This window comes from Falco punctatus (assembly GCF_963210335.1).
Source record: "Falco punctatus genome assembly, chromosome: 4".
Taxonomy (NCBI): domain Eukaryota; kingdom Metazoa; phylum Chordata; class Aves; order Falconiformes; family Falconidae; genus Falco; species Falco punctatus.
The window spans coordinates 49,699,343-49,713,453 of NC_137583.1; the positions used below are offsets into that span (position 1 = coordinate 49,699,343).

At 50.3% G+C, this 14,111-nt stretch overlaps 1 protein-coding gene across 12 annotated transcripts in view; it reads right to left on the reverse strand.

The window, feature by feature from the left end:
- The window catches only part of PTPRS (protein tyrosine phosphatase receptor type S), a 187,616-nt gene that overhangs the window by 25,209 nt on the left and 148,296 nt on the right, over positions 1–14,111 (reverse strand). For 8 of the 12 annotated variants that reach the window (XM_080382499.1, XM_080382504.1, XM_080382509.1 and 5 more), the window contains 10 exons: positions 12,627–12,932; positions 11,014–11,207; positions 10,554–10,580; positions 8,627–8,744; positions 4,491–5,081; positions 3,719–3,816; positions 2,972–3,225; positions 2,461–2,554; positions 2,028–2,243; positions 105–262 (listed from right to left, as the gene is read on the reverse strand). In XM_080382499.1, the coding sequence (XP_080238625.1) occupies positions 105–262; positions 2,028–2,243; positions 2,461–2,554; positions 2,972–3,225; positions 3,719–3,816; positions 4,491–5,081; positions 8,627–8,744; positions 10,554–10,580; positions 11,014–11,207; positions 12,627–12,932 (2,056 nt within the window). The remainder of the gene's footprint in view (positions 1–104; positions 263–2,027; positions 2,244–2,460; positions 2,555–2,971; positions 3,226–3,718; positions 3,817–4,490; positions 5,082–8,626; positions 8,745–10,553; positions 10,581–11,013; positions 11,208–12,626; positions 12,933–14,111) is intronic. The other 4 variants (XM_080382508.1, XM_080382510.1, XM_080382501.1 and 1 more) reach the window with 2 other exon arrangements.

Here is a 14,111-nt window from a genome sequence, read left to right on the forward strand (position 1 = left end):
TGCCCTCAGCTGACAACTACAGGACCAAGGAGGAAATTCCCTTTAGGGACTAGAGCTGGGGACATTCAGAATGGTCACAGATCTGGGCAAGAAGCATCTCTTACTTTTTGTAGAGTAGGATAGCGATGACGATGCAGATGATGAATACCACGGCCAGGACGGGCCCGATGACCCAGATCAGCCCTTCCTCTCCATCAATGATCGGCTGTGGGTCAGGGTTGTCCAGCTGGATGGGGTCGGAGAAAGGACTAGCAGCAAAAGTCTGGAAGACACGAGAAATTGTGGGGGACAGTTCAGAGATGGAATTGGGACAGAAAACAATGGAGAAGTACTCCACAAGAGAAATTTCTAGAGAGTATGTGAGCTCTCTGCAGCACAAACCATGTAATAACAGAGAAAAATGTGCTCTTCCACCTGTAGAAAAAACCCTTGTCTGTGAGCATCCATATGACAGGTATCTTCCTCCTCCAGTGCTCTGGGTAAGACATGAGAAGTGAAGATCACATCACGTGAAGTGGTAAGACTGCCTCGTGCCTACGGCTCACCTAATCTTGTAGCCAGGAGGCACTTTTAGAAAACCAGTTGACTATGCCTCTGTTCCACCACATCCCTGAGCCCTCTTCACTGCCACAAACACTTTTTCCAAGCTCTCATGCAACCATCTGGATTTTGACAGTCAGATGGGATTACAGAGAAAGAGGGAAGGGATTAAAACAAGAATTAACGCTTATAAAGAGTCTGGTCTGATGACTGAAAAAAAACCAACCCTGAAATATAAATAAATAAAATGCAGTATGTCTCCTCTGCTCCCTCTGCAGTGAGCTGGGCTCTTGAGGAGAATCAGAGGCACGTTTGAACCCACCAGAATCCTAACTAATGAGCATTGCCTGCACTCTCATGAGCGCTACAATCTCCCCATCCCTGGAAGGATGCATTTCCATCTTATACAGAAACTAAAATGCACAGAGGAGAACTGGCATGGCCTTGTTTGAGTGAAAAGTCTGGGACAGGACAAGAAGAGAAGATCTGGACTCCAAGTGCTTGAACTCTGTCAGCTCTCGGCGAGACCGAAATACTGCTACATACTTGGGAACTGCTGTGAATCCAGGCCGCTGTGAGTGAGTATGTAGTACCTTGTTTTAAAGCAGAAATTACCACAAGCTGCAGTAATCCGATTGAGAAACCCATTCAGAAGCGTGTCAGCCTAATCCTTTAATATCAAATACACAACTAAATATTTATTTGGGGAAAAAAACCCTCTGAAAACCCTTAATTTCAAATAGCTCTCCACTACAACTCCATAGGGGGATTTAAAAACAGCAAAGTATTAGACTGCTTCCTATTGTGTGTGAGGGAGGAGGCAGGTAAATATTACAAAACAGTTGTTTTCCTAAAGCCAAACACAGCACCACTGAAGCCAGCAGAGGTGCTGAAGTAGTAGAAAGCATATGTAGTTTTGCATTAAAAAAAATACTCCCCTCTCTGCTTGACAGGGAACTTAGTAATGACCAGGGCGTGTGACATGCTGTTCTCAAAGCAGGATGGCTAGGGTCATTGCTCTAAGGAATAAAAGGACAGGCTTTACAAGAAACTACCCTTTATTGGACCTAGGGATCTCTGAACTTGAGTGCAGTCCTGCGTGGATAGTTCAGTACTCCCCATTCTGGACTCCAATCTGGAGCCGTAGGTGTATCAAGTCCTGCCTATGAAGACCAGCAAAATGCAGCAGGAGAGCACAAAAGCTCGCATCATCAGCCTTTCTGCTTGGGAAAACACGTTTGCTGCGTGCAGACACAAGCACAAACAGCTCCAACAGCCATACGCTGAAGCTTCACAGCTGGACTGGAAGGTCTTTACAAACACAAAAACCTCAAGATCTGGCACCTGGTGGGAGAGTTACAGAGAATGCCAGGAGGGCACCAGGGCTGCCGGCAGCTCGCAAGGGAGCACTTGCTGTCTCTGGTCAGTAATGGGAACAGAGGGGCACAAGCATCTGAAGAGGGCAAGAGAAAGCAGGCAGCACTTACAGCCTCGGGTTCCTGGAGCACTGCCAGGATGAAGACAACATATTTCTGCCCTGGCTCCAGGGCTCTGTTCTCGAAGTTGTCGTAGTGCTTCATGTCCCCCAAGATGAAATGGGAGGGGAGGGAGCGAAACCGGGCAGCAATGTAGGGCTTGGGGAAGTCCAGTTGTCGGGAGTGACGCAGACTTCGGCGTCGGAGCCTGGCAATATCCTGAACAAGCTGGAGGGAGCAAAGGAACACTCTGAGCCCTGATGCCTTCAGCACCATCAAGGGAGCAGGAAGGGTGAGCCAAACCATCCCACTCAGGCTGGCCACACCATAGCTACTCAGAACGTGGAGCACAGACACCCCAAAACCACCTTCCCAGGTCACCATCCCACCCATTACAGCTGTTTCCTCTACGCCCACAGCTGGCTTCAGTTTCATCCACACTCACCTCCTCCAGATCCATCTCCTCAGGGCTGCCCAAGGGGTTGAGGAACTGTCCTCCCCGGGACTTCCTTAGAGGCACCACCACAATGTAGTAAGCCCTAAGAGTTGGGGATAATCAGAAGAAATACAAGGAATTGATCTCCTCCGAGCCACAGCAGAAGAGGGTGCAGGCAATGATGCAGAAGGCTAGGTTTGCCAAAACACTGTCTCAATCCAGCAAGCCCCTTATTTTTAATTTAGCACAGTTGTAATTGATGCTCCTGGAACAAGCTTGAATTCAGTGGCAGCCCCATATGACATGTCTCCTTATCTACTCCCTTTGCATTTCTCTGCCATCCCCTGTTAGCTCTGCAAAATGGCTCCAAAAGACAAGAGTCAGGCAAGGCTACAAATGCAGGGAACGCACTCCCTGCCACTGCCCTTGCGGATTTGTACTGTGGACTCCAGCCATCAGGGCTGACCCCCCCCCCCAGCACGAACTGAGACCCCACATCTGCAGTTTAACAGGAACCTACTGGACAGGCACAGAGCTCTTCACGTCTGGGAGAATCACCACCACGTTGCCATCAGCATCAGGCTTGTGGGTCACCTCTGGCTTCTTTGATAACATGTCAGCAGCTGTCCAGGCAGCAACGTTCTGCTGCAAGCCACCCATGCTATTGCCCCGGTTCATGAGAACAAAGTTGTAGAACGTGCGGGGCTTCAGGTTGGTGATGAGCTTCTTGGTGGTGCGGCCATCCACATCAACATTCAGCCCGTTGTACTGGATCTGTGGGAGGTGAAAAGGCAGCAAAGCTGTACCATGAGCAAGGCTAATAATGCTCAAGCAACCAAACTCCCTCCTCCCCACTGCTCTGGTCTGCAGCGAGGGGCACAGCTTTGGCAGGAATAGAACACAGGAATAGAAGGCACGTGTGTGGGGAGCCGTCTCATCTCCTGTGCCCACTGCAGGGTCCCCAAGCATAAGGTAGATGCAGACAAAAGCCTTGAGATTTGAGACTAGGAAAGACATTTTTATTCAGGAATGGGAAAATTGTGGTAACTTGCCTAGGGAGGCAGTGCTATGGTAACAGTGGTGGGAATGCAACCCAACAGCCCTGATTTTTGGCCCACCTCCCTGTTGTAGTGATAAACCATCATCTGCCCGTATCTGAGGCAGGGATTCAGAATTCCTGCCTCTTACAACCTCGTACTCAAACCAAGAGACAAGACTCCCAGGGAACTGGGAAGAAGCACAGTTCTGACCCCTCCATTTCACTTGCCTTGTATGGGGTGGGAGAGTTGTAATTCTCAGGAAACTCCCAGCTCAAAAGGACAGATGTCTTCGTCACCATCTTCACCTTGAAGTTTTTGGGCAAAACTGCTGAGAGAAAAGTGAGGAGGAACAGGAGATAGGAGAAGAAAAGGCAGCAGAGGGAAGGAAGAGCAAGAAAGAGAAGGAAGAGAATGTCAGGCACTGGCAAAAGGGTCTGCCAGGCTGGGTCTGGCTGCTGCTGCAGGGATGGAAGACCTTGCTCCCTCCTCCACACTTTGCTTGTGTTTTGCCAAGGTCCATCTCCCCATGCTCCCTGTCCCCATGCCTAACCCCAGGGAGGGGTGAGGGAGGGTGCATGGCTTTGCCCACACACTTATGGGTCTGGGTGGCTGCTGCAGGAACGAGGTGCTGGCTTTCTGAGCATGCTCAGGTGAGGAAACCCATCCCAGGTCACGTTTTGAGGGTTTTTTTATTTTTTCTGTTTTCTTTTGGCTGTTTGCAAAAGCTGAAGAAAATGCTCTTCCCACCTGTATAGCGACTGGCCCCCCACTTCAGGTGCCAGTGACAGAAGGGTGTCCGGACTTAACTTAGAAGAAAGTGGAAAAGGGACTTACCTGGCACAAGGCAGATTGGAGCTGAGGGACTGAGTGTGAAACCGGAGTGCTTTCAGTTACTCACGAGCCTGGCTGAGCCTGGCTTGACCTCTCCAGCTCTCTGCCTCCCGGCACCAGCCCCGGGTACAAGGGGAGAGAGAGGGAGGAGAAACCGGTAAGTCCTACCTTGATCCAGCTGGAATGTCCGATACTGGACCGTTGGGCTGTATGGCCCGGGGCCTTTACTGGTGTGAGCACGGATTTTAACATCATAGGCAGTGTTGGGTTTGAGGCCGTTGAGGGTGTACGAGTTCTCTGGGGAGGGGGGCAGGTCTTTTTCCAGCAGGTTGCCGGGAGAACCAGCTTCCCGGTAGGCCACGGTGTATTTGACGATGGCTCCATTTCTCTCGGCCAGCACAGGGGGAAGCCAGCCAAACTGGACCGACATGGATGTGATGTTGCTCGCCTCGAGGATTTGGGGGTAACCCTTGGGGATGTCTTCAGGGGTGGTGAGTTCCTGCACAGCTTCCTCCCCAAAGCCAGCCCGGCTTTTCACGGCCAGCTTGAAAACATACGTGGCGCCCTTATGTATGCTGGGAGCGGTGTACTTATCCTCCAGGGCCGTGAACTCCAAGGTAGCCAGGGGATCGACATCCTTGCGGCCAAACTGGAGCCGGTAGCCCATCACCTGGCCTTCCGCATCCAACGGAGGCTCCCATTTCACCAGAAGAGTGTTCTCTTCTGTCTGGTGCACAGACAGGATGGGCTTCCCTGGGACTGGGAGAGAAGAGAGACACCTCCAGTCACACGTGTGGCAGAGCGTGGCTGGTGAGGAGATGCAGACTCTTAAGCTGTGGCAACAGGTTCCTCAAATCAGTGCCAAGGTTTCAGCTCTACTCTGTGTACTTTAGTGTATCCCCTTGTAATCAAGCTGCTGCCACCCACCAGTGATGGGACAGGTGGACGGTCTCTATCAAGCTCAGGAAACGAGGTGCACTGCCAGCGTGTCAGCTGTGAGGTACTATCATGTTTCTGGATTTATTTTCTTCCCTTTCCTCAGGATGGGAAGGTATGCACAGCTCCTGCCTTACCACGGGACCACGGAGCCTCCCACAGCTGGGAAGAACAAACTTGGGTTTCCTGACTCCCAGCCTCCCGGCCTAATCCCCCCAGCAGACTGCTTCCCAGGGCAGCGAGGAAGGAACGCTGGAGTCCCCCAGACTCTGATCCTCTCTCTCTCTCTCCCTCCATTATGCAGCACAACTCATGCAGAAAGAGACGGGAACAGATTGGCTCAGGCTGGGAAGTCCAGAGCAGCTGAGGGTGAAGTAATGAAGGATGGGAAAGAAGTCTGGGCAGCCCCAGGTCCTGAGCAGCGGGCACGAGGCCAGCAAAGAGAGTCTGGCAGCATCTGATCACCCAGTTGGGTACAGAAAGAAGGAAGCACAGAGAGGATGGAAATGGTGCCCAAAGTCTGTGTGAGGCAGAGGGCAGGGAGAGTCGCTGGTTACTCTGTGCAGTTTCCCCTCTGGAGGAAGGGAAAAGAGAGCTGAATGCTGGTGTGTTTTCACTTACTCCCTCCTTAACCTGTCAGTTAGTTCCTCCACATCTGGGGGGCTATTGCGGGAGATCAGCAGTGCTGTGCCTCTGTCTAATGAGCCTTGGCACTGCCCGACGGCTAAGCAAATCCACAGCCACAGTTAAATGGCATGTGTAGGCTCAGAGGTTCCTGAAGCTGGAGAAACCAGAGCATTAATTCCAGCAGCTCATGCGTCATTTACACTCAGCTCCACTATTAAAGATCTAATTTCCTTCTCTCCGCCTTTCTTCTGGTTGAACAGGTGGAGGAGAGAGATGGAGTTTGGAGAGATCCCGGCCCACTCTCGCAGTGTGGGTCTGGCCAAGCATCGCCAGGCTGGAGGACTGTAGCACGACTCATGAAGCAAGCAGGAGGGAGCTGGCAGGGAAGGATGCTGCCTGTGTCAGGGATCCTGGCAGAGTCAAACTGGGGAAACCACTCGGCCTGCTGCACCAACTGACAGCCGAACACTGGGATGAGGGGTAGCCTCTGAAACAAATGCTTTCTCCATTTCAAACTGCCAAAGAATGGCTAGGGAGCAGTGCTGGGAGAGTCTCCCTTGGAAATGCTTAAGAAACACATTAAGGAGAAAATCAGTGACATTACCTTTATGTTTCGGGTTTTATCACAAACGTTGCTATAATCAGCTGAGCTTGAAAATATTACATTTGCACAGCAAATACTGTTTGGAAGGAAGGTGAGAAGAAAGCACCAGGGGTGTGTGTGTGTTTTATTTTGCAATTGGTTTGGACAGTAAGGGAGAAAACTGGATGTATTACTGTATTTAAATTCAGCCCCGAGCCCTGAATGATAAAGAAAGAAATCTCTCCTCTCAGAAGGTATATTGACTCAACAATGCAAAGAAGGTAAGAATGATACAGAGCCATTTGAAAGGTTTTGTGGGTTTGTTTTTTTAATAGCTATTTCAAGTTGGGGGAAATTGAGTTTTGGGTAATAGTTGCTGTGCTGGAGAAAACATCCCTCTGTGACTGATCACCTGCTCTGCAAATCCTAATGGGCAGAGATGAGGGAGGGTGACAAGGGAGGGAGGCAGAGAGAAAGGCTCCGGAAGAGAAAAATGAGAAGAGGAGAGAGCCTCGGGAGGAAGGAAACGAGAAGAGAGCACCAGGGAGCTAGCGAGAAAAAAAGGGGCAAAGCTGGAGGGGGACGAGAGAAGGGTGAGCGAAGGAAAAGGTTTAACAGCACACTGGCACGACAAGGCGTGAGGACAGGAGCCTAGATGCTGACATCCAAACGCACCCTGCTGTAACGTCTACAAGAGCTGGTGTCCTAGAAAGCAACCTTGTTCTTTTGAATACTGTTCCCTTAACTAGGCAGGAGAGGCAAGAGAGGACGGGAAGCCTGAAATCCCATTCGCTTGTCTGAACACAGGAACATAAAATCAGATGAAGATGTGAGTCAGGGTAGCGAAAAGGCAAGGGCATGGAGGGCAGCCGCGGCTCCAGCCCTGTGCGTTTCGGGCCAGGGCCCCTGAGCCCTCTCTGTCCTGTACACTCAGCGGAGTGTTTGTGCTGCCTCCAGAGCCTGAGCAGAGGTTTCCAGATTAATTATGCAGTGCTGACCAAAGGCCTTCGATCCCTGCAAAGGCAGAGAGCCATGTTCTTCCAGAAGCATGGGATGGTGTCAGTTTATGCAGCTGCTGCAGGCAGGGTGAAGATGACTACCCCAAAACAAATAAAACAGCTAGGGTTGGGAAGTTAGTGCACAAAGAAAAGAAATAAGAAGCGGAGAAGCCATCATCTGACAGCAGGAACAAAAGAGAAAGAGCACAAGCAAAACGGGGTGAGAGAAGGCAATCGCAGTCCAACAAGAGATGGGCTGGATGAGGGACAACTCCATGTCTAGGCACCATAGCCTCCCTCCATTGCAACGAAACCCATCCCACACTGCAGAGCAGCAGTTTAGTCACTAGAGCAGAAACCACAGGAATGCAAACACTGACAGGACAGGTGGAGTGTCTCCTTTCTGCCTGCAGCACAAACTATTTGGAGGAGTAACGGATACCCTGTTGCCCTTTGTCATTCCTCTGTTTGGGCCCTGCCACCCCAGCTCGGCACCACATCCTCTGAGGCTGACAGATACTTTGCCACGAAGAATAGGTCAAAGGGAGGAATGAATCTGGGTGGTATGTGCAGACAGAGCCCAGGTCCCAGAAATGCTAGCGAGGAAAGGTCAATACTGCCCGTACTTTTCCCTCCACTAGTCCTGAGTAAAAAGGGGACTTATTTTCAGAGACGATAGTAGAAGAGTGGGCAGTATAAGCTACCACTGTCTGCCCACTGCTTTTCAGATCTTTGCAAGTCAACACCATGACCACAGACCTCTGGCTCTCCTTCTTCCCGGGGTACCTGTGTGTGCAAACCATCAAAGTTACACAGCCTCTCCACTGTCAGACCAGGCAGAAAGTCTCTTTACATCTGGTGCACTGGAATTTACAGCACAAGAGATTACAAGCAATTAATTAATCCTCTGTTGCATTTCTGGGTGTGTCTGAGCTTTCTGCAGCACTTGACAGAAAAGTGTGTCATTTAGTGAGGGCTACAAGTGAGGAACGAAGGGGTTTCTGCCTTCCTAGAAGTAATTCTGTATTCGGGGCAGCACAGCATTTGGTGCAAGTCTGCCCCTCATGAAGGGAGTGGGATGAAAGAAGCCAAGTCTGGAGAAAGAACTTCTTGGTTTTAGGAAACTGGTGAATCCCAACAGTTCAGGAAAAGGCTCTTACCTGCACCCTTTGTGGTGACCACTTTCGGTTTGCTGCGAGCACCATCTCCCTTCATGGTGTAAGCGGCTACAGTAATGGAATAGGCAGTCTCAGGCTGGAGCCCAGCAATGATCATTTCCTGTTTGCGAGATTCCAAAGGAAAATCATGTAAATATTCAGGTACATACACACCGGTAGATCTCTCCTCCTTGCAGGAGTATCAGGCCTTTTCTAGCATGCAGGAACATTCACTGAATCTGAAACCAGGAGATGCTCTGGGGCAACTGGGTAGATGTGGCAATCAGCAGAAGGATGAGAGCCACGTTTCCTTAGCGAGAAGCACGCACACCCTGGCTGCAAGCAGTCCCTCTGTAAACACAGCATGTCCCTGCAGGGCCCTGGTTCAATGCCTTCTCTTCCAGATCTACCTCTCACGCATTCCCTATCTCAACACAAACTGCTTCAGCCATCAAAATGCTGCTGCGCTCTTCAAAGTGCTCCTCGTCACTATGCGGTCTCAGAGGAGGTCTCAGCGGTTTCAGGGAGATTACATTTTTTTCACCATTACCCCCTCCCTCCTCTTCTCAGAGATATTTTTTAATGCCTTCATAATATTAAAGGGATTGCTTTAACGCAAAGTGCAAGGCGACATTTTCTGCTTGCACACTAAAGCTCCCTGCTAAATCCCCAACACCCTCCTTCCTCCATCCTCTATCAGCCTCACCACACCTGGCTCCCAGGAGCTTTTGTTAGAAGACTGGCCTCAAGAATAGCCCTTCCCCATGAAGTATTCAGCCCTTCAAAGGGCTCTGTTGTAAAAGGAATACCCGTACTACATCAAACAGGATGACAGCGTATGCAGCAGGGTTTTCTCCAAGGGCCTGAAAAGGAGGGAGATGTGAACGTTGTGCATGTTTTATGGCCTTCCTCTCCCTCACCCCCCACTGCCCCTTTGTGCTTTCAATATTAAATCTCAAGGCAGCACATGGGAAGAATTTGCTGGTCCTGAAAATATCTGTATCGCCCCCAAAGCTGAGCAGGGAGTGGAACAGCAGAACTTCGAAACAGCGGGATTTTGATCAACAAGTTTGGAAGCCGTTAGCTACAGAGACAGGTCTGTCTTCTGGAAGTCAAGAAACCCGTTCTGCTTTCACACACATGCTGCTGAGTTTTGTTAAGAATTTAGGCACGAGACTTCGCCTTTCACAGGCCTCAGTTTATCCATCTGTAAAAGAGAGGTCCCTCACTTTTGCAGGGCACTTGGCAATCGCTAGGAGACATGAATACAACCAGTTTAGTAGTGCGTTATCTTGGGATCCCACCATTCCAAGAAGGAAACGCTTTCTTTACTGCTTTGTAGCTGTAAGGTCACGGAAAACATTTAGCATTTTAGCAGAAGTAGCAAATGTCGAACAGCCAAGCCGCTTTTCAGGTCTACTTAGAAGTGCCAATAGTGATTCAGAGCTTTGCATCAATGAAGTATCTAAGAACCTTGGCCCTCTGAGGGCACAAAGCATTTCCTCGTGCCCTGATAGCTTAGGACTTAGGGGGCTCTCAACACCCAGCGCTTTCCAGCCTAACCATGTTTTTCAGCCACAAGCCAGGGGTGCTCGCAGACCAGCCCATCTTTGAGTGTATGTTCAAGGTAGTCCCAAATCCAACGTCCCATCTGCTTCCCCCAGGAGGAGCAGCGGACTCATCCCTCCTTCAGAACCGAGGGGAAAACCCTGCAGTCCTGCTGCGTGCTGACGGACGACACAGTCACACAGGGTGGCAGAGCAAAGTGAACAGGGTGGGGACAATGCGTGGGGACACCAACAACAGGCTTTAAAACAGGCACACTGGCACTGCAAAAAATAAAGGAAAAGGAAAATATCACACCGCAACAGGGAGTGGGAGAAGGGAAGGGACAGAACCAGGATGGGAGGGTTTTTACTTTTTTACTTACGTATTCAGCAGTGTCATCTGTTTCCCACTGGGCAGAGAACAAGAGAGGTTTTGCACATGAGAATACAAGAGGGGAAAGAAGGGAAAGACAGAGACACAGCATGAGGAAGGAGTCCCTGAGCAAGCAGCCACACAAGGTCAGAAGTTACCAGGCCAGCATGAAGGAAGAAGTAGAGTGGGAGAAATTAGTAGATTCCACTGTGGCCTTTGCCTGTCTTAAAAGACTTCCCAGACACAGGGAGGATGGATGGTATTTAGTTCAGTGCTGGGACTGCAGTTCATACTCTTCCACAACAGCTACTGTCTGGGAGTGCAAATGAACTGCAGAAAGACAACATATACCTTGTCATGGAGACACTCATCTCCCTTCTCCAGCATTATGTTGCTTGGGATGAGACAAGGAGCACCCACCCCCTGAAAGCTTCCGCGAGAAGAGACCAGAGTAGGAGGCCAGTGCTTACCTGGGCGTCAGCCAGCATGATATCCTTGATCTGGGGCAGCCCCCTGGCCTCTCCGTTCTCCATGCGGACATAGTGGACCTGGTAGCCGCGGATCTGGCCATGCTGGCGGTTCTGGACTGGAGAGCGCCAGAACACTTGGATTGCGGTGGAGTTCAGGACCTCCACCTCCACTTTCCGAGGCGGCGCACTGGGCACTGCGAGGAAGGGAAGGAAGGGCTACGAGTCACTCGGCGATTTCCATCTGGAGCCTCTCACTTCACCTATGGGACATACACACCCCGAATCTACAGCCCCAAAAGGAGGGGGGCACTTAAACTAGACATGCCACCATCTGTCACTGGCCTTCACTCAGTGAAACAGGGAAGGAGTTCTGGGGGATCTCATCTGCATGGCTCGGAGATACGCATGGAAACAGGTCCATCTCATAGTCCAGCCACTCTTCCATAGGCTTCTTTGTCCCCAGTTTGCTCGCACGGAAGAAACCATACAGTTCCAGCTCACATCCTGAGGGTAAAGCCACTCTCTGATGCGCCAGACAAGACCTGGTCCTGCCTGTGGGATGTCAGGGTGGAGAGGATGCAGAAAGGGACTTGCCCTTGGAGCAACCTGGTCTCCCAGGCAGGGCAGGGGGATGCGGTTACAGCCGCTGTGTCATCTCAAGACAGGAAACAAGAGATGTCCAGGATGAATTTGGAATGAATTTTTGGAAATAATAATAATAATGGGCATAACAGCTTAATCTGCTAGAAAACCATGCTTAATCTGAGCAAGGTATTCTATCCATTTGGGTACGTCCAGACACTCAGGGGAACGGGACCCACACTGGGGACAAACCTCTAGCTTTTAAAAAAAAATCTTTTTATTTAGGATGGAGGAAGAAAGTTTGGAGTTTATTTTTAAATTTTGTATTTATATTTTAATATTTTTCATTTACTTGACCTGTATTATCTGAGGGTTCTACCTCACCCTCACAGGAAGGGTGCTCCCCCTTCAAGCACACGTTCACATCTTTTCCTGGTTTTATTTTACTGTAGAAATGCCAGGGAAATTCAAGCTTCATTGTTCCTGTTCATGCTAAAAAGTCTCAGAGCTGGGCCACTGAACTGGAGTCTAAGCTGCTTGTCACTGAAGGATTTTTTAAACTTTAACAGAGATCCTTCCTTTCTACCACTAACCAAAACTCTGACTTAATGAGGAGCTAATAACAAGGAATGTGTGGGAAGAACTCTTAATATTTTAAAACAGTTTCTGGCAGCAATCGTCTCTGATTTCATTTCCTTGCTGCCCCAGCTGCCTCCTTGCTCGCTAAGAGCATCTTTTCAGGAGAAGTGGCGCAGTCAAGCCTGAGAGACTTGATATTAAAAAACCCCAGAAATCAAAGCCAGCCCCAAGCCTGAAGCAGGGAAGGACGACCCTTGGACCGCGGATCCTGGGGGGCCCGGGGGGCAGCAGCCCCTTGGGCGGAGGCTGTGCCGAGCCCCGCAGCCTTGGCTCCTGCACCACACAGGCCAGGAGAAGGGACTGGCCACGTCCCCCCCAGCGTGGGCAAAGCCCACTCCAGGGACACGCATTCACCAGGGGGCTCAGGAGAAAACCAGAAACAGCGCAATTACCATCTTCATCTGTCCGGACGATAACCGGCGAGCTCTCCGGGCCCGGCCCCACCTCCGTATGAGCCACGACAGTGATGCGATACTCTGTCCACTTCTCCAGGGACTCCAGGAGGATCTGACTGGTGGTTGGGGGGATATCATTCACCTCCTTAAGTTCCGTGTCCTCGGAGTCCAGCGCTCGATAGTAGACGCTGTAGCCAGCCAGGATGCCATTTTGGCTTTCAGCCGGAGGCGGCCGCCAACTTACCAGAATGGCGGTGGATCTGGTGCTGACGCATTTTACGTCTTGAGGGGGGGCAGACGGTTCTACGAGGGGGGAAAATTCAGGAGGGAAAGGGAAGAGGAGGGGAAAAAACAAAAGATGGGAAAGATAAAAGAAAAAAAAAAAGGAAAATGATAACAAAAAAATCTAAAATAAAACGTACAAAAATTTGGTTTAGGAAGATAAAATTAAAAAAGGAGAGAGCTTTTTGTTGTTGTCTTTTTTTTTTTTTTTGGTAAATGAAAAGAAAAAAAGCCAACGGAAATTGAATGGGGCATCAGAACTGAAATGTTATAAAGCAAAGAACTGAAACAGCAAGCGGGCTAGCCAAGAGGGGTCCTGCTGCTTCCCCAAAGTGTGGCTGGCACAACACTAAGCACCCAGCTTTACTCTGCAAAAGACCCTTTCCTTTAGCTCCCTGGTTTACAGCGGTCTGGCAAATCCTGCCCTGGCTGGTAAAGCACTTGTTTCCAAACTGCAGTCTCTGGGATCTTGAATTTCTTTGAAGGGATCTGTGAAAAGTGAGTAAGAAGAGCAAATCTTTTGCCAAGAGGCTTAAATGGATGAGTCTGTACCTCCAGATGGAAGTTATTAGCTGTCCACAGACTGAAGGCGGCAAAACCCCATGGTGGAAACGCCCAGGACACTGCCAAGTAGTGGTCCCCAATGGGTTTAGACAGAGGGGCTTTAGAGGAAAGACTTGCAAATGAGCAAGGCACAGGGCTTCTTGAGGTACCAGATTTTCAGAAGCAGCAGCCGGTCTAACTCCCACTGCACTTGCTGCCTGTACTGCACCAGGGTATTCCCGAGAGTCCCAGGAGCACACCTTCAGAAACGCGGCCCCATGCAGCCGCCTGTTCTCACGGTGGCAGCAGCTAACTGTCCAAGGGCTGATTTTCAGGAGATGGGGAAGGTGTAAACCACAGCTTTCTAGCACAGGGCTGCTCACTTTGTGGTGTTTACTGAGCTGCAGTAGGTAATTTTAGCGCGGGCTGCTCAGTAGGACGCTGACACCAGCTCTGTCAGACGCTACGTGCTGGGGCACACACTGCCATGCCACAGCCGTGCCTTGAGATACAACTGCAAGAAGCACAGGTTTGTCGACAGAGATGCCACAGGTCTGAGACCTTGGCAAACTTGGGACAAAGAGTCTGCCACTTCTGTAACCCAACCGTAACCTGGGCACCTGGGGAAATCTTAGACCAGACTTCTTTCAATCACTA